The sequence below is a fragment of the Mauremys mutica genome, chromosome 11 (assembly GCF_020497125.1).
Source record: "Mauremys mutica isolate MM-2020 ecotype Southern chromosome 11, ASM2049712v1, whole genome shotgun sequence".
Lineage (NCBI taxonomy): Eukaryota > Metazoa > Chordata > Testudines > Geoemydidae > Mauremys > Mauremys mutica.
In genome coordinates, this window is record NC_059082.1 from 9162056 (window position 1) to 9182163 (window position 20108).

The 20108-nt window shown below is 42.4% G+C and overlaps 1 protein-coding gene across 1 annotated transcript in view; it reads left to right on the forward strand.

Moving 5' to 3' along the window:
• LOC123343577 (protein FAM169B-like) overlaps positions 1-20108 on the forward strand; it is a 47889-nt gene that overhangs the window by 668 nt on the left and 27113 nt on the right. The window contains exon 2 of the mRNA XM_044978732.1: positions 17848-17981. Coding sequence (XP_044834667.1) covers positions 17848-17981 — 134 coding nt within the window. The remainder of the gene's footprint in view (positions 1-17847; positions 17982-20108) is intronic.

The window sequence follows — 20108 nt, forward strand, 5'->3', positions numbered from 1 at the left end:
CACTGATCCCCTTCCTCCTGCCCCGACACTGCCCCCCCCTGTGCACGATACTGCCCCCCCCGCACGGCACTGCCCCCCTTCCTCCTGCCCCGGCACTGCCCCCCCTGCGCATGATACTGCCCCCCCCGCATGGCACTGCCGCCCTTCTTCCTGCCCTGGCACTGCCCCCCCCACGGCACTGCCCCTGATACTGCCCCCCCCCGCACGGCACTGCCCTGGCCCTGTCCCCCCGTGCGTGGCACTGTTCCCCCCCTGCACGGCAGTGCCCCGATACTGCCCCCCCACATGGCACTGCCCCCCTTCCTCCTGCCCTGGCACTGCCCCAGCACTGCCCCCCCGGCACAGCACTGCCCCCGTTACTGCCCCCCCTGCATGACACTGCCCCCCTTCCTCCTGCCCTGGCACTGCCCCCCCGCACACGGTACTGCCCCCGATACTTCCCCCCCCGGCACGGCACTGCCCCCATTACTGCCCCCCCCGCACGGCACTGCTCTCCTTCCTACTGCTCCTCCCACACGGCACTGCCCCCCTTTCTCCTGTCTTGGTACTGCTCCCCCCCGGTCTCTTATCCCTGATAGTGCCCCCCCACACGGTACTGCCCCCCTTCCTCCTGTCCTGGCACTGCCCCCCCCGCACAGCACTGCCCCTTCCCCCACGGCCTCCTACCCCCGATAGTGCCCCCCCGCACGGCACTGCCCCCCTTTCTCCTGTCCTGGTACTGCTCCCCCCTCGGTCTCCTATCCCTGATAGTGCCCCCCCCACGGCACTGCCCCCCTTTCTCCTGCCCTGGCAGTGCTCCCCCCCGGTCTCCTACCCCTGATAGTGCCCCCCTGCACGGCACTGCCCCCCTTTCTCCTGCCCTGGCACTGCTCCCTCCCGGTCTCTTAGCCCTGATAGTGCCCCCCCGCACGGCACTGCCCCCCTTTCTCCTGTCCTGGCACTGCTGCCCCCCCCGCACAGCAGTGCCCCTTCCCCCATGGCCTCCTATCCCTGATAGTGCCCCCCCGCACGGCACTGCCTTCTTCCTCCTGCCCTGGTACTGCCCCCCCCGCACGGCACTGCCCCCCTTCCTCCAGCCCTGGCACTGCCCCCCCCGCATGGCACTGCCCCCCTTCCTCCAGCCCTGGCACTGCCCCCTCCGCACGGCACTGCCCCCCTTCCTTCAGTCTGGTGCTCCCCCCGCACGCCATTGCTTCCCTTCCTTCTGCCCTGGCACTGCCCCCCCCCACAGCACTTCCCCCCCTTCCTTCAGCCTGGTGCTCCCCCTGCACGCCACTGCTTCCCTTCCTTCTGCCCTGGCACTGCTCTCCTCCCCCACGGCACGGCGCTGCGCCCTTTTCTCCTGCCCTGGCACTATTCCTTTGCACGGCACTTCCTCCCCCCCCCTTCTGCAGCCCTGACACTGCCCCCCTGCATACCACTGCACCTCCTTCCTCCTGTCCTGGCACTGCCTCCCCGCAGAGCACTGCACCCGCTTCCTCCAGCCCTGGCACTACCTCTCCTGTGGGCCCAAAGGCCTTTTGCTGTCCCTGTGTCCTTCACCGCACTATACCCCCTTCTTTCCTACTCCTTTTTCCAATGCCCACTTATAGTCTCCCAGTCTTATCCCTGCTTCCTTTGGTGCTCCGCCTCCCCCGTCACCTTGCCCCCTGGCATTGCTGTCCCTTCCCCCCGGTTCCCAGGCAGGCTCCTAGACTGAGCTTTAATGATGCTACCAGGCTGGTCCTGAAACAATATTAAACTTCTGGGCACCACCCAGCCACAACAGACCGCTCTGGTGGGGCTTTGTGAGTGACTGCCTCTCACAATCTGCTCTGGGCTGAGCTGGCTGGAAAAGGACCAAGATTAGTTTCCAGCAGCATGTTAACCAGCCACTTCCGCAGAAGTCTGCTGGTCCCTACATAAGTTATCACACCAGACATGCTGTTTATTAAGGATACTGTCTTTCAGTAGTGTGTGTATTGTAGACCACTTGAATGGCAACATCTAGCTAGATTTAAAGACCTGACTTCAGGTTTTCTATAAATTACCAAAACACACAGCAACAAGTTTGTGCGTGCCTGGGAAATTTCGCTCAGTTCCTGTGCAGTCACAGTCTGACTCTAGCTGTCCTTAGAGTTTTTATTGCAAGGTATCCATCAGACTTTTTCCGGGTCCACAGGTGATAATTTTTTCTGGTCTTATAGCCTGATTCAAAACCCATGGAAGTAAATGGGAAGACTACCCTTTACTGCGATGGGGTTTGGATTAGAAAGCAGTTACAGTCAGAAAAATAGCACTGTCAAAATGGCACCACTTCCTTCACACGCCTGTTCCTTTAGTGTGTTTAGAGCCCTATCAATGAATATAGTGGTACTGTGGTTTAGTAGATGAACTCAGGAGAGACAGTAAAGAGGAACAGAGGGAGCACAGTATATAAAACAAACATCTTCAAGTCATAAATCCAAGGTTTGAGTCTCACGCTAAGGACAGTGCTGTAATCCTCTCATCCAAACTTCGCTTTTGGTTTAAGAGGAAGTAAAGGAAACAAGAATAATGGAGAACAGAGTAGTAACTACGTTGTCTGTTGGCCACAAGACAGTAGCTAATTCGATTAGTATGATATGGAATGGAGATATATGGAGCCTTTCCTGCATATTGTTGCAGAGTTTATCCTTTGTTAATCCCTGGTGAATGGAATTACAAATAACTGTAGAAATAGAAATGTTTGTTGTAAAGTAATGTTGGAAAATTGAAAAAAAAAAAAAAAAGCAAAAATTAATTACGAATATTTCTAGTAGCAGGCAAAAGAGTATCTCTCTCTAGCAGAGGCTGACAGAGAGAATGAAAAAAATAACGCTAATATATGTGGCAACTTTCTTTTGCCCTAAAATAGATACTAATTTAGATCTATAGCAGTAAGCGAAACAATAATCAATCTAGCATTTGATGCTTGGCAATAGATCTGATTTTGAGACAGGTGGGCCTTTGTGCATGCTCAGTAGTGGATCTCCATGAGAGTCTTGAGTGAATAATGTTCGTGGTTTATATTTGACTAGGAGCATTTCCAAGAATTTCTGTTCATGCACTCTCTTGGATAAGGGCCGATTGCATCACCTCAGTTAACTTTTGCACTGCTTTCTCTCATGCTCTGTCTTTGCACTGTGCTTTCTTAATCTGTCAAGCTAACAGGTAAATGGAGAGAAAGGGAATTTATCTTCTGAAACACATTTTAAGTTGCTGCCATTTATCTAAAGCACCTACTTCATCCCCTTCAGTAAAATAATGATGATGATGTTCATTAGTTCTTCTAGCTGCTCGTGGCTAAATGTGCTGAAATCAGATAGGAGAAAAAAATAGTGCAGTAGGGCAATCAGCCACTTATGAAAGTCAAACATTTGTAATAATGATATTGGCTTTTTTGGAAGACTCGCTATTCTGCTGATGCTTTTAAATGAAATATCTCCAGATGAATGCAACTTGGTGTTCCTTGTCCAGACAAATCTTGTGCTGCCAAGCACTTTAGGTTTTGTAAACATTTCTCACCCCTCCCCCTGTCATTTTTTATTGCTCCAACTCGTGTTTTGAATGGTTCTTCCCACACCCCTACCCCACCCGGCCCCAATCCCCTCTCTCTTCTGGAAAACATGTTAGCATTTCTAGCTATTGTCACTGTTCTGCCTTATTTCTTTGATTGCACATACTTAAGTTTTAAAAATATTTCAGCAGCAATTGGCAAGTGGTCGAATAAAAAATGAAGTCTCTGAATGTCTTGGAGCCAGCCTTTGCTTGCTCATGCTGTGTTTTTGGATCTTACATTGCTCTATGACTGAGATGCTACAACTTTAAGTGTTCTTGCGGTCTGATCTTTCAACTCTTACTCCCAAAATAATCCCACTGACTTCAAGTGACAGTAAAGGTTGTTCATGTGCCATAAGGCTTGCAGGTCTGTCCATCTAAAATTAAACCTATTTGCCCTTTGTGTAGATCCTGTGCCAACCCTAACATTGAGAAATGAGCCAGCTGCTCACCTGGAACTTCAGCTGTTTCTTTTAAATACAGTCTGCTGTCATGTAGGTTCCCCCCCCCCTTTCTTCTTCAAGGAGCCCTGAGGTTTGCATGTACCCACAGGCCCTGGGAAGGGCATTTTTGTGGGTAATACAACTTATGATCCTGGGGCCTTAGTGATAGTTACTAAATGACTAATCAGTGTATCTAACTCAGGGGTCGGCAACCTTTGGTACGCGGCTCGCCAGGGTAAGCACCCTGGCGGACCGGGCCGGTTTGTTTACCTGCTGCGTCCGCAGTTTCAGCCGATTGCGGCTCCCACTGGCTGCGGTTCGCCGCTCCAGGCCAATGGGGGCGGCGGGAAGCGGTGGCCAGCACATCCCTTGGCCCGTGCCACTATCCGCTGCCCCCATTGGCCTGGAGCAGCGAACCGCGGCCAGTGGGAGCCGCAATCGGCTGAAACTGCGGACGCGGCAGGTAAACAAACCGGCCCGGCCCGCCAGGGTGCTTACCCTGGTGAGCCGTGTGCCAAAGGTTGCCGACCCCTGATCTAGCTTACCAATTGCAGTAAAGGAGCCTTAAAATTACATCTGTCCTGCAAAAAGATTTTTGTTATTTTTGTTCATGAAATCAGTGTTAATCAATAGAGTTTACATTCTTGTGCGGGAGATCTGCTGCAGGACAGGTGGAATTTTAAAACTCCAGATCTGAATTTGCAACATCAGATGTGTTAGAAACCAGGTCAGTATGAATTTTCCACATCCGGTAACAGTGGCTAAACTAAGAGGTTCCTGAGCTTTTTCTGTGGCAACACACAGTGCTTTGTGTTGCCTTTGCAAAGTGACTGGCAGCCCCTTGGGTCACACATATCCAAAGTATACAGTCTCCTGCTCGGTTACCAAGAGGTCAACGGATGCTTAAAAATGTTGCATTTTTAACCTTTGAAACTGAAGTCTGGTGACTGGTCTTTGCAGTATTACTGACAACAGATGGCAAACAGCTCCACTGATGTAATTCTTATTTGTAATTCATTCCTGTGAAGTTCCACAAACAGCTTCACAAATCTCAGAGAATGCCTCCATGTTTTTTTTTGCTGTGTTACAACATCAAGCCAAATTAAATAAAAATTCCATTTTGTATCATTCAGATTCCCTTGGTGTCATGTGATGTTTTTGTCAAGGTTGCCTTGCAGCAGTTTCAGAGAAGTGCACGTTTGGTAGCAATTTAAGGCCTGTGTCCTTTAAGTAATGCTTATTAGTACGTAACAGATGCTGTTTAGAAACATTATGCCTTTTAATAGGCTCTGCTTTGAGGCTGTATGTTCTCTTTTTCAAGGCAGATCAGCAAGCTTGGAGGTATGCTGTCGTTTATGCAAAGCCTAAGTCAATTTTCTGCTCTGAAATCAAGCCATGTGTTTTTCCTTGTTTTTTCCATTCTGGTCATAGCTATCTTGCTGTGTTTTTTTTCCCCCCACATCAGATCTTTGGCTGTTTGTCAAGGCACTACAGTCAAAACCTTTTGCATTTTTAACCACCAGAAGTGGTCTTTTCAGATGAGACCATAGAAACCAAATTTAAAGAACCTCATATTTGATGTCAAGTGCACAGACAATACATTCCCACCAGCCCCTTAAAAAATAGCTATGGTGGTTTTGGCGCAGTTTCAAAGACATAGACTAGCTGACACAAAAGCACAGAAAAACAATAGCTATATTTACACATTTCCTTTCACTGCATGCAGTTGTTTATTGAAGCAAGAAATTCAGGACAGGCTCAGAGAGCTATGATAGGTAGCACAGGTATTCACTTTCATATAATAAAATTGGCAGTATCAAAATGTCTGGATGACTGTAAGGCATGGAAGAACATTGGGGAAGAATGTTTCTGTTCCTTCCCTCTCTTGCTCAAATTAAATGCATTTTAATTTTGAAAGGAATCTCTTTACAGATTGATTCTTGCAAGTAATTTGGAGTGGAGGGTGTTCACCACCACCTATGAGGTATTTGGTACCTTACAGGATTGAGGCATTAGATTATACATTCTTTGAACCAGGGATGTAGTAAGCCTGATTTTTCAGAGGGGCTGAGAATCCACTGTTCAGCTGAAATTATTGGGGAGCTGAGATTGCTTGGTGCCACTGAATATCAGGCTCATTGCCTCTTTCGTATCTGTATTGCTCCATGGCACTGTGTAAATACTGACAGTAATGAGGAACTCCATTGAATGTAATGCTAACTCTTAGCCCCAATCTCAGCTAGCAAGAAGTGATGGGTAGCTCTGCAATAATTTTAAATGCTATGTGGCTTTAAAATATGGATTTTTTTTTAATATTTCTGGCTGGTGGTCTTTCTAGCATCTCCCCTATGGATAAAAGCATCTCCGAACTGGACTGCTTTCCAAACTCAGATGTCAACTCCTGTCTCCCTGCTTTTTCCTCCTTTATCACTATGGGAGGATTTGTCTTCCCCTTGTAGGGGAACTTGTGGTTTTGTCCTTCAACCTCCTCTCTTTCTTCCATCTATCTTTCCTGTGATGGTAAAGGACTGAGCCAACCCTGCCTAGATTTGGACCTGTGGTTCGTAAAGGCTCCACTGTTATACAGTGTATCTTTTTATTTCTTTTCCTTTCAAATCATCCTCTCTCTCTATACAGAAAATCCTTCAGCTATACATTCCATTATTTCCCAGCTCCCCCTCTGCATCCCTTTTTTAGTTTATACTCTGCGGGCCAGACACCAGTAACACCATTGTACACTTGGAGTACCACCCTTTACTTCAGTGGTGTAACTGAAATAAGAGTACGGCCCTGAGAATTTTCCACACATTCCTGGGCTCTGTGGGAGGACCCAATTCTCACTGCACTTTTATAGCGGTATATTCACGAATGTGAATGCCAACCTCAGGGCAGAGTGTCAAAAAGCAGGGCAGACACCCTTAATTGGTTGTATGTTCTACAATGAGATTTCACCAACTCGGTAACAAATTTGAACTCCTGAAGAGCTATAACAGTCTTATGATGGAGTCACAAACAATCACCTTGGGCATTCTAGTCTGTTGCCACCCAGGCAAGTGGGACTTAGTGATAGTTGGTCGTTATCCACCAAAGATTACAAAAGATTCAGGTTGTTTTCAGTCACTTACCCCAGGCCAATTTGTATCTCAGATCTCATACCAAAGACAATGCATGTAGCCAATCCTTTAGTAAAATAACTAAGGATTTATTAACGAGGAAAAAGAAATGAGAGAGTTATTTACAGGTTAAAGCCAGCAAACACATATACACAAATGAGTTACAGCTGATGGTTGCAAAAGGTGACAGAGCTGTAGCAATCTGTCAGCACTGAATGTGTTTTAGGGCCGGAGGTGGTGCTAGCCCATTGGGGGCCCTAAACAGGAACATAATTGACCCTCTCCCCCAACATAGCCTCTTCATGGGTGTGAAGGGGCAATTAACAAAGACTTTATGTTGTGATGGCCCATTTAGTTTTGATAGCCTTCTTAATGAGCAGGAGATGATCCTTTCTGACAGGTTGACAGTTTCAGGGCAAACATTTTTTTACAGTTATAAATCAAAAACTTAAATATTACCGTATAGCATATAATATAGATATTGTAAGTGAGATTAATGCATGTAGCAATTTACAGGCATTTCATAAAGTCTAAACACATTGTTATAAGTCCAATACCCGTCTTAACCATATTAACACACAGGTGAAACAGACTGGTTTCCAGAAATGAATTTGTTAGTGCTCAGCTGAGGCCTAAAGCGTTGGCAAGAGCTGGCACTGGTTTGCCAGCGTCACAGGGAGTAGTCCCACAGAAGGGACTACTGTGGAAATTCAATGGAATTTCACTGCTGTAAGTCTGGTGTGAGGGAGGAAAAAATTCTTGTTAGTTATAACCTTGGATGCTACTTCTTTTCATACCTACATCTCCTTTGACCCACTCTGAGATCTCTCTCTCCATCTTACATCTCTAATCTCTTTGAAAAGAGAGTGAAATGTTCTGTCACTCTTTGCTGCTACACTATAGCTGTACCTGGTAGCACTTCCATAGTTTAAGGGTGTGTCAACATTTTTATTTATAAATCTTGCTTTCCGAGTCATCATACCTCAGCCTTTTTCAAATACTTCAGATTGGAACTTTGTACAAAGCTTGTCAGTCCAGATGTTGTGTTTTATGTGATATGACAGGAGGTAGCATGCTTACACAGATGGATTTCTATTTGTATGTGCTGTGAGTTGGGTGTGGTTTTCATGTTTTTCTTTTTTAAATGTAGCAGTGCTGCAAAGAACAGTTTGAAGAAAAATAGACGCAGCTGGAATCTTTATGGTAAAACCTACAGGGGGTTGGGACAGCGCAAGTTAACTTTAAGATCGAATAAGCTCCTGTCTTAGTTCTATCATCTTATACCCAGATTCCGAGAGTTTAATATTTAAATTTAAAATACTATGAAACTCAGTAGTAAATATGTTGTTGTAGATGTAGTTTTTCTTACAAAGGAGAAAAAAATAGTTTGAATTAAAATTGATTAAATATTCATTCTATTTCACAAGCTTCTGATCACTCTTCTAAACTCTAGGAAATAAATACAATGCTTGACATACAGGGCCCAATTTTCTGAGTTGCTGAGTGCATTCAGATTCCACTGAAATCAATAACAATTGAAGGTGCTTAGCACCTCATAAGAACATAAGAACGACCGTTCCGGGTCAGACCAAAGGTCCATCTAGCTCAGTATCTGTCTACCGACAGTGGCCAATGCCAGGTGCCCCAGAGGGAGTGAACCTAACAGGCAATGATCAAGTGATCTCTCTCCTGCCATCCATCTCCATCCTCTGTCGAACAGAGGCTAGGGACACCATTCTTACCCATCCTGGCTAATAGCCATTTATGGACTTAACCACCATGAATTTATCCAGTTCTCTTTTAAACACTGTTATAGTCCTAGCCTTCACAACCTCCTCAGGTAAGGAGTTCCACAAGTTGACTGTGCGCTGCGTGAAGAAGAATTTCCTTTTATTTGTTTTAAATCTGCTGCCTATTAATTTCATTTGGTGACCCCTATTTCTTGTATTATGGGAATAAGTAAATAACGTTTCCTTATCCACTTTCTCCACATCACTCATGATTTTATATACCTCTATCATATCCCCCCCTTAGTCTCCTCTTTTCCAAGCTGAAGAGTCCTAGCCTCTTTAATCTTTCCTCATATGGGACCCTCTCCAAACCCTTAATCATTTTAGTTGCCCTTTTCTGAAACTTTTCTAGTGCTAGAATATCTTTTTTGAGGTGAGGAGACCACATCTGTACATAGTATTCGAGATGTGGGCGTACCATGGATTTCTATAAGGGCAATAATATATTCTCAGTCCTCGCGGGATCAGATCCATCTATCCTTTGCCTATGTCCAGTCGCACATCTGCTAGGCATAACCTTTTTAGGCAGTAACAAAATCCTATGAACATGAATGGGCTCCCTAATGCCATAGCCTCTTGTGTTGGAGATGCATAACCCTTATCTGTAATCCATTTGCTGAAGTGGTAGAATGGTGGCAGTTGCTTAAATAGAACTCATCTATTTAAACTGCCCAGCCACTTAATCAGAAATTGGATTATAATTATTTACTGCCGGAGCACTTTCACTTTCACTTACTGATTTTCACAGAGCAATGCCTTTTAGACAGAAATTCATATTTTGTTTGCCCTCCTGGAGAACTCTTCATTGTCAAAATGCTAATGGAAAATAGTACAGGGATGGTATTACATAAAAACCCATTTAAACCAATAAACATTTTTTCTGTAAGTTCCCAGGTTATCCTGTGACAAATGGGTGAAAAGTAATGCAGTGTGAAAGAACACTGTTCCTGTTAATGATGTACAGCATGTGGTTAAGGGCTGCCATGCCATGTTGGACAGATATCACACCACAGTATTTATCCATCAGTTCTATTGCCACCACACATTGTTACCGTGTTACTGGAGGTTTCATTTACACTAGAACTTGGTTTTTTGACATGTACTTGCTCAATTAAATTCAGGATATGAGAGTCAGGTTCTGCATGTACTCCCGGTAACATGCCAAAGACCTCTTCCTTCCTTTGAAAGGTTAAACAAATATGGTAGTCTAATGATAACCACATGCTTAGAACTGTACAAGCTCAATTAAAGCAATGAATAAGACTTGGTACTGAGTGCTGCTGTTTAAACACAGTGCTTCTGCTCCTGTGAGAGGTTAATGGCAAGGCACAGTATTCATATGTGCCTCATTTAGAGGAGCAAAAAAGTCACTCTCTCTAGAACCGGTCACATTATTGAAGCCATAGTATGGATATTAGAGAGAGAGAGAGAAGTGGGTGGCTACAGTAACACTGCATATAGTATAGATATGACAGTCTATAGAGGGGGAGGGAAGGGGGCTCTTTATAGTATATATTATATTACTCCTATGCCTTTGTATGTAGCACTTTTCATTCAAAGATCTGCAAGTGTTCTACAGACATTAATAGATTAAGCCTGTAATGAGGTAGGTATTGTATGCATTTAAATGACTGGCTGAGGTCACACATCCAGCCAGTGTCAGGAATAGAACCCTGATGTTCTGATTCCCAGTTCCCTGTTCTAATCACAGGACCATTCCCTCCTAAATTGTAATGTGATGTACATAGTCTTTTCTGTGTCAGTTCACCTAAATTTATGTGCATAGACCATCATAGATATCTGGACAAATGATTCGTTCACAAGAAAAGAGAATGAAGCTGCAAAGTGGTTTGTGTTTAGAACGATAAGTTAAAATGTAAAATACTGTTATGCCCAAGACTTGGATATAAGGACTCCTGATACCGACAGGAAAACTTGAAATAAATCTCCTGTATATTGTGGATTTCTGCATATATCTCACGCTGTTTATTGCTGATCATATTAGCATAAAAATAAGACTTTTTCCCCTTTTTTTTGAAAGCAACGCAGTAGAACCTCAGAGTTACAAACACCTCGGGAATAGAGATTATAACTCTGAACAAAACATTATGGTTCTTCTTTCTAAAGTTTACACTGAACATTGACTTCATACAGCTTTGAAACTTTACTGTTCAGAAGAAAAATGCTTTTAACCATCTTAATTTAAATGAAACAAGCACAGAAACAGTGTCCTTACCTTGTCAAATCTTTTTTTTAATTTTCCCTTTTTTTTAGTAGTTTACATTTAACACAGTACTGTACAGTATTTGCTTTTTTTATTTGTCTCTGCTGCTGATTGTGTACTTCCAGTTCCAAATGAGGTGTATGATTGACTGTTCAGTTCGCAACTTCTGGTGTTTGTAACTCTGAGGTTCTACTGTAATGCCATCCCCAAGTGTTCAAAAATGAGTTAGGTCCCCCACAAAATGATATTGGCTTAAAAATCCTAAATTTTAAAAAATAATAAATGTTGGGTTCTTTTTATTTGCTTTTTGTTTCTGAGCCGGTAGGACTCACATGTTCAAGCTTTTCTCTTTCATGTGTATGTGTGAATGAAAATGAATGATATTGGGGGTGGGGGTGTTTGTACCTATGTTCACACATAGATAGTTCTTACTCTCAGTAATGTAAACATGTTCCTTGATGAATAAGGGCACTTAATAAGTGCAGTTCTTAATAAATGCATGTAGTTTAGTTCTCTACAACCTGTTTGCAGAACGAGCAACAGCAATCACAGGGGACATGATTAATTACTTAGTACAGTGCACTATGATTTTTAATTCTTTATCTACACTAAGGCTAGTATGTTTTTTGCTTTTCAATCATACTGCAACAAATAGTCGCCTGCAATACTACTGCATCAAACAGCTATAATGCTTGAAATGCTCCATTCAACAAATAAAGGTTTCTTAGGAGTATGATCAGTATTTAAGGTGTCTTAATTACCTCTTTGATATGCTGGAAGCTGAAACAATTCTATTACCAACTTGTTAAGGAAACTACATTGATGTAGATATATATGGATACAGTAATAGATTGCTCTAACTGAAGATAAGGCAGGTGTATTTTGTGTGATAATTAAAAGATATACACCTCTACCCTGATATAATGCTGTCCTTGGGGAGCCAAAAAATCTTACCACGTTATAGGTGAAACCGCGTTGTATCCGAATTCGTGTTATATCGGGTCGCGTTATATCGGGATAGAGGTGTATTGGATTAATTGCTCAAGCAGAAAATGTGGTTTTGACAATATGTACTAACTTTTAAATTAAACTAGCACCAGATTCAAAATATTTGAGATTGTGTAATAAAAAGATCCAGCTAATCAGCAAAGTTAATTAGTAACTGTCTCACTATGGAGTGACAAATTAACACAATTAGTGTATAAAAACATGAGATCCAGTAAACTAAATAAACTGGACTAATTAAAAAGCTCTTGAAAAGGGTGGTGGCAGTTTAATACTGCTGCAACACTATTGTCATATGATGGGGTTATAAATAATATAAAATTACTATTTAAATTATTTGTGGTAGGAACCAGGATTAAGCTGCATCACTTTTCTCTGATTGTGCAAGTTAGACTGAATCCTTATTATAGTTGTCTTGATTGGGGGGATTTGGTTTACCTTCGGTATTATAACAACTTATAGTTTCATTTGTAGAATTTCACATACAAGAGGGTCCACCATGTGTTTTCTGTTGTGCTGAGAAGAATAAATTATTTTGGCTATGGAAAACTATTTCCTGCTTACTTCAACCCATGCAGTGAAATTCTTGCTGGTTCAGTAGTGACAAGGTCTGTGTCTAATGTACAAAACATCACAATTTTAGTTCAAGATGGAAAATGATCTCCCATCCTATAAGTGACTAGAGCTATGGCTTTAAAAATAGACCTTATGCATGTTGTTGTTTCCCATCAAGAAACCTACGTTATGATCTGCCTTAGATCCCAGGTGAAGTGAGTTTGGCTGCAGTTTTTCCTCCAAGAGAGAGGTATTTGTTCACTTCACAAAACCACCACATAATTCAGCAGTTAACTATTTCTATTCTGGAAAAAGCTAGGGCTGGAATAGCAGGGGTGTGTATTGGGAAGAGGGGTGCTACAGGAAAGAACTGAGGTGCATTTGGGGTTCAAGACTGAAACAGGATAGTTTAGGTTATTTGACACAGCTATATGGGATTCCAGGAGTACCAAGGAGTGCTGCAGGTCAGGTTTTAGTGCCTACTTGCTTTATATTCATCTCTAACTATTACTTTTAATTTTAAGGATCAAATCCTCAGCTGGTGTGAATCAGTGGCGCTTCATTGACGGAACGAGGAGACACTGATTTACACCAGCTGAGGAGCCGGCTCAGACTTTTTTATGAGAACAAAAAGTGCAACAAAATGAAATTGCCACTTGTTCGTGTTTAGTTTAAAATGTGGCTTTGTCTGTTTGTTTCCAAAATAGCCCTGTATGCTCAAAACAGGAATCTGAATGCCAATATAGCTTTATAGAAAGATTAGCTATCTATATTTTTTTTATTTCTCTCCTCTCCCCCCCCCCCTTTTTTTTAAAGAAAAAAAGCACAGTTGCCATGTAAAAGGTCAAGGCTGATACCTACCTGTAAGCTCTTGTTGATACTGTTGCTGTAGAATCTATGTGATGTCATGACCTTGTTTACCAGCTTTGGCTATTTAAGATGGCAGCCCCTTTCAGCTCTGCAGCCTTGCTAAAGCTGGAATGTCTGGAATCCCTCTAATGCAGTAGGCCTCCCGTTCTAAATTTACTCTCCTTATGGTTATATGGTACCTCCTCTGTGGCTGCAGTGAGAGGCCCCCTTTTTATGACTCTTTTTTTCCCTTTTGGCTGGTAACCCTTTGTGTGCGTTGCCTGTTTAAAAACCATTCCGCTTCGGCTAGTACAGTGTACTCTTTTGTTGTTGCTGCTGCATAGGATCAAACTCGGTAATGAAATCCTGTAATTTAAATTGGTTTTATAAAGCTGTCCTTGGAACTTAAAGTTCTCAGTCTCCTGAGCTGCCGAAAGGGGCCTCAAGCCCCAGGCATCCACAGGAAAACATTGCTTTGAAAGGAAAGCAGCAAAGTTAAACTCTTCTAAAACTGGTGATTAGATTTTTAAAATCTTTATCGCTTCTTCTTACTTTAGCCAGCCGTAATTATTTGCTGTGAATAAAATGCGTAATAATAATAATCATTAATAATACTTAGGACTTTTGCAGCTCTTTTACATTTGTGCATTTGAAAGTACTTTATGTAGCAGGGTAAGTGTGATTTCTTCCTCTCTCCCCCCGCCCCCCTTACACACATGGGAAGATTGAGGCTCACAGAGGTTAACGTGAAAACCCAAAATAACTCGATGGCCTCTCCTCTACCTGCATTTGGCAACTAGATTTCCAAACTTTTAAAGATGGGATTTTCAGAAGTGCCTAAGTGAGTTAGAAGCACAAGTCCTGTTGACTTACAAAGGAACATGTTCCGATCCCCGTTGCTGCTTTTGAAAATTGCAACCTAAAGTGAAGAGGGAGTTGAACAAACAGAACAAATTATTTATTTGAGGGGAAAAAAGTGACTCATCTAGAGGGCTGTACTGACAAGATGTTGACCAGCATTGGTACTTAATGCTTCAATTTTTGGCTTGTGTCATTAACATCTTTATTTGATCACATAACTCTACAAATGATCACTTTTAACTTGCAATACAGACCTACTAGGTACTGGAAAAGCTTGTGTAACTGAAAGGTACTAGGTGTTTTCTCTGTGAGGAAGAAGGCAAAATCATGTTTATTCATTAAGTAACAGGATAGACCATTATGAGTGCTGCGCTCATCAGTTGCATATTTTGAAAGGCCCAATATCTTGCTTTCTGTGTCAGCATACATCCGGTAAAATTAAATCCTTATGTACAGATTTTTTTTTAAATAATTGAAAACAATCATACAGGACATTCCTGTATTTAAAAATAAATTACCAGAGCATTTAATAATAATCCTTCATTTTGTTTTTAACATACTACATGTCCTGTTTTCCTTATATGGATTGTTATTGCAAAGTACATGTGTGGGAGGCCACTGCAGCAAGCTTTCTTTCTGCAAAGTGCTGGTTAGGATTTTATAATGTGAATTGACTTGACAATGTTGTAACGCTTCTTCCTTTCTTTCTCATTTTCTCAGATACAAACGTGACAAAAAGCATTTACACATCAGCCTTTAGAGATTTACTGTTCAGCATTCTGACTACATAGCACTGCTATCAAACTTCAGGATGTAAGCTGATCGCTTGCAAAGGCCAGGAGTGAGTTTTTAAACCCCCTTGTATAGCAATGAACATTGATGAATTAGGGGTTTTGGTTTCTTACATTCTTTTTAAGGAATTGGGTAACGACCACTGCCAGAGCCCAGATACTGGACTTGATGGACTAATGGTTTGATCTGGGGCATCAGATCCTATGTTCTTATTTCCATAGGGAAAGCATTATTTCCGTCTATCATACTTATATAGTCTCCGTTAGGATAGTATTTGATTGCTTAACAATTGGTAATATATTTATCCTCTTGTTTGCAGAGGAATAGTCCCCATTAGGGTAGTATTTGATTGTCTAACAATTGGTAATATATTTATCCTCATGTTTGCAGAGGAGGACCTGAGGCCACACAACGTACAGTCAACCTGTGGAGCTTCTTGTCAGAGGATGTTGTAAAGGCCAAGACTATAACAGGGTTAAAAAAAGAACAAGATAAATTCATGGAGGATAGGTCCATCAATGGTTATTAGCCAAGATGGGCAGGGATGGTGTCCCTAGCCTCTGCTTGACAGAAGCTGGCAGTGGGTGGCAGGGAATGGATCACTTGGTTGTTGCCTGTTCTGTTCATTCCCTCAGGAATGAACTGTTGGAATACAGGATACTGGGATAGATGGATATTTGGTCTGACCTAGTATAGTTGTTCTTATGCTTGTCTACACCGGGGTTCTTTTGCGGACCGTGTTTTTGCATGTACGCTTTTGTGGATTAATTTATCCAAAATAATTAAAGCCAGGTGGGTGGACACAATCTACTTCCCTCTGAATCAGTGCATCCACACAGGTTTGTTTTTTAAAAATTTTTTATTAAGAACTCTGCTAAAGCTCCTTTTCTTTGTTGCGGCATTGAAACTTATCTTGGGAGTGATCCCTCCCATCATTTGCTTTGCTATATGTTGTGTAGCCTGGCACTCTGGTGGCTGCTCTTCAGGCAGTACTGGACCAACATCTCTCTCCAGATCTCAAGGGAATCCATGGGTCCATGCGGATGCATGAGACATGGCTGCTTTAATGCTGAGAAGGGTACAAGAATCCAGGCATGTGCAATTGCAAACGGGTCGCTCCTAGTTGTGCGTCAGTAATTAAACATGACCCTAGAGTAGTAGCGGACACACAGAGAGACAAGTAGATCCAGGTGCAAAGCAACGTAGTGTGGGATAGCAGTGGGAGGACTGCCAGAGGCAGAAGTTATGCTGAAAGACAGATGCGTCCACATACACTTTTTTCTGTACTAGCTCATCCTGAAGTGAACTAACCCACTTTCAAAGTGGGTTATCCAATTTACAACAAATGACCAGTTAGTTTGAAATAAGAATTGGTCGCAAGGCATTTTCATGAAAAAGAAAACCCACAAGTGAATGAAAACCCCTGTTTGCCCCAGGGTGGTAGACAAGACCTGAGTGCCTTGTCCAAAGTCACACAGGAAGTCTTTGCCAGAGCAGGAAATTGAATCCAGGTGCCCAATCTCAGGCTAGTATCCTAACTACTAAAAAATCCTTCCACTCATTCCTTACTGTATGCTGCCTTAGTAACTATGTCATTGTTATTTCACTTTATCCTCCTAAATGGGAACTGCCATGTGGGAGCATAAATATCATTGTGAAAAAGAGGGGGGATTCAAGGCTAAGATCCACTTTCCCTAAATGTAGCTTCGCGGTGGAGCTGGTTTTGATATTCATTTTGGGTTTACAGCAGTTGCAGATGGAGTTAGTCAGTGTTGAGCCCCTTAAATTGGGAATATTGCCCTCTGGAGTTGAAGACTTCATAAGACTGCTGATCCATCTCACAGGATATTCAGTCTCCAAGAGTGGCCCAATGGATCTAATTAATTATACTGTATTATAAAGAGGAGCAATTGTTTCCTGATCCTCTGCAGGCAGCGGGTTAACACCTTGATGTGTGGAATTTCATATCCCTTGTAATAATTGGCATCTAAGATGGTGTGAAAATTAATATTCTTCTTCATATATATATATTGCATACTACTAGCTTATATCTTTAACTAATATCCTGCAGCAGTATGGCCCATAATTGCATAAAAAGATAATAATCATTATGGGAATGCCTCTATGAGTACTTTTTCTCTAGATTATATTCATCATCATGACTATGACCAGTAGAAATGACTGTACAGAAAGAGAGAGTGGTGCTGTAATTGTATGCAGCACACAGATTGACTTGTAAAAGGCCTTCCAAAAATGGCAAAAGCACTGAGGAGGTATTTCCCCCTGTTTTATTTTTAGATAAGCATTAACAATCAGGGGCTGCATTTTTAAGAAAACCACTTTGATCTGTGCTCTCCCACTTTAAGTTGAGCAGGAGGCTGAATTATCTACACACATTTAACAAAGTCCCTGTTGAACTGAAAGGCAGCGAATGTGGACTGATACTGCCATGGTTCTGTTCTGCAAAAATAGCTTAACTAACATGAGAAGATAGATGTAATTTTACTCTCTTCCGTTTTAGGCCGTGATTCTACAAAAGGCTATCGGGGTGCATAAGGGTCCACCCACTCAGATCCTTTTGCAGGTTCAGGGTTTTACAATGTATGTAGCTACTTTCATTACAAAAGAAATGACCTTGTGTATTATTTTATCCATAGGACACCTTTATCCAGTAGATATTTTAGCAGGTAATCCGGAGGTTATCCAAGAAGCAGCTGAGGCCTACTATGAGAAACTTTTGCAGCGAGCTTCATCATCTCCTGAGTTTTTTTCCATTCCTGGTGGAGAGAAGGTAATATAATTACATTTCCCAAATAGAAAGTGTGTTTAGATATTGATGAAAGGCAATTTCAAGTGCTAGTGGCCAGAATCTGTTTGAATATAGCTAGTGTGGCAAGGATAAAAATCACTTAAAGTTTCAGATTTAATCAATCAGATTGTAAATATTTTACCCTCATAGACTAGAGGTAAACGTAAACCAAAAGACTAGATCTGAAAACCACCAAAATTTGAAGTCCAAATCTGAATTTTGTGTCTGGACCCTACCTTCATATTGGGATTGAACCAAAATTGAATTTGGAGGGTGTCTCGGACTAGATCCAAAATCTGCAGCTCTTGCAGTTCAGGCTAGTTTAAATGATGTAGTGAATTTCCTTATTGTTGTAGAGATTTGTTCTTTCTGTTGTGAGTCAGCAATGAACACAATGAAATTTTCTAATGTGTGCTCTTGCACACAAGCTCTGATCAGAAATGGTTAACAGATTGAATAAAAACTCTTCAGTGATAGAGCTGCAGGGACCAATCCTGCATTGGCTGGGAGATGGGCAGGATGGGCAGGATATGACTAGATAGGTCCTTTTCATTTCTAACTTCAATCATTGTATGAAACCTTTCACTATGTGGGCCCCTTTCTACACAATGAACGTTTCTGGTTGGAGCAGCTGTGTCTATATCGTTACACAGTGCTGAAGCAATGCCACTCAGCTGAAATAACGTTTTGTGTGGAATATGGTGGCTTCTAAACAGTTTTGGAAAATATTTTGTAGTAATTTCTAGAAAAAGTCAGTTCATGTGGGTGGGGTAACTTTCATATTGTCTGAGAAGTAAGGGTGACTCATCTTATAGTATTCTTTTAATGCCCTCTAGTGGACCAAGATCATAACCATCTGTAAGGTTAAATACAAAGGGCTGTTACTCTGTCCTTAGCTTAACCCGTCATGCAGGGATGCAGTGTTACCAGCCCATCTGGTGTTCAGTTAGGGCAGGGGTGACCAACCTGAGCCTGAGAAGGAGCCAGAATTTACCAACGTACATTTCCAAAGAGCCACAGTAATACGTCAGCAGTGAGCACCCCCTGGCACATTGGAAAGTTGGCACCTGTAGCTCCAGCCCCGGAGTCGGTGCCTATACAAGGAGCCACATATTAACTTCTGAAGAGCCGCATGTGGCTCTGGAGCACAGGTTGGCCACCCCTGAGTTAGGGGGTGGGGGGCTTAGAACACTACGCAATGCTGAGTCTCCACAATACCTAGAGCTAAAGAATGGAGTTTCGGCTTCAAGTCTGAAGTATGTTGATTGATATGTAGTGAGACCTTAAATATTACTTAAGACTTAATTTTGTATTTAATTTTGTTCTTGTCTGATCTGCACATGCAGAATAATACAGTTAACAAAGAGCATAAGTAACAAGAATTTTCTAGCTGTTTCTTTCTGTCCTATAAACTGTAATAAAAGCTTCAATGAATTCTGATATTTTATAAATCAAAAATAAACAGAGCTTATCTCCCTCCAAGAAGACCGTAGATATCTGAGCTAACAACCTCTATTACCCCTACTCTGGGATAATATACACCTAAGAATTTAGGGATGAAGATTGCTGTGATTGACTAGTCCCTAGTTAGTCTGACTAGTCCCTGAGCCTTTTGCTGCTGTAGACCTAGGTTAAAACCTGCCTCAGGTGATGGGGCCAATGGTTCTTTAATGCATATTAGATTGTTGTCGTTCCATTTACTCAGACCACTGTACAGCGTGTCATAGTTGGCAGCCTTGCTCAAGAGGATTATTGCAGGTCAGGGTGGAAGTGCATTGGCAGAGTTCTGTGCAGGGAAAGCTGGTCCAGCTATGCCAGATTCATGCTTGTGCTGTTTGTCTCTCACTTTCACGAGTGCTAAATTAACTCACAAATCAAAACCAAAACAGTAGGATTTGACATAAAAACAGCACCTGACTTTTACTTAAGGCGGTGTTCACGGGTACCACTGTGATGTCTGATGATGATGTATTTGTAGCATGCAAAGAAAGAGATCGAATCAACAGAAGATACTAAGATTTCTCAGGAAGGTCACATGCAGTATGTGGAGTTACATTTCCTAAGTAGCTCAGAGGCGAAACAAATATACTTGTCCCTAGTGTTCTGACA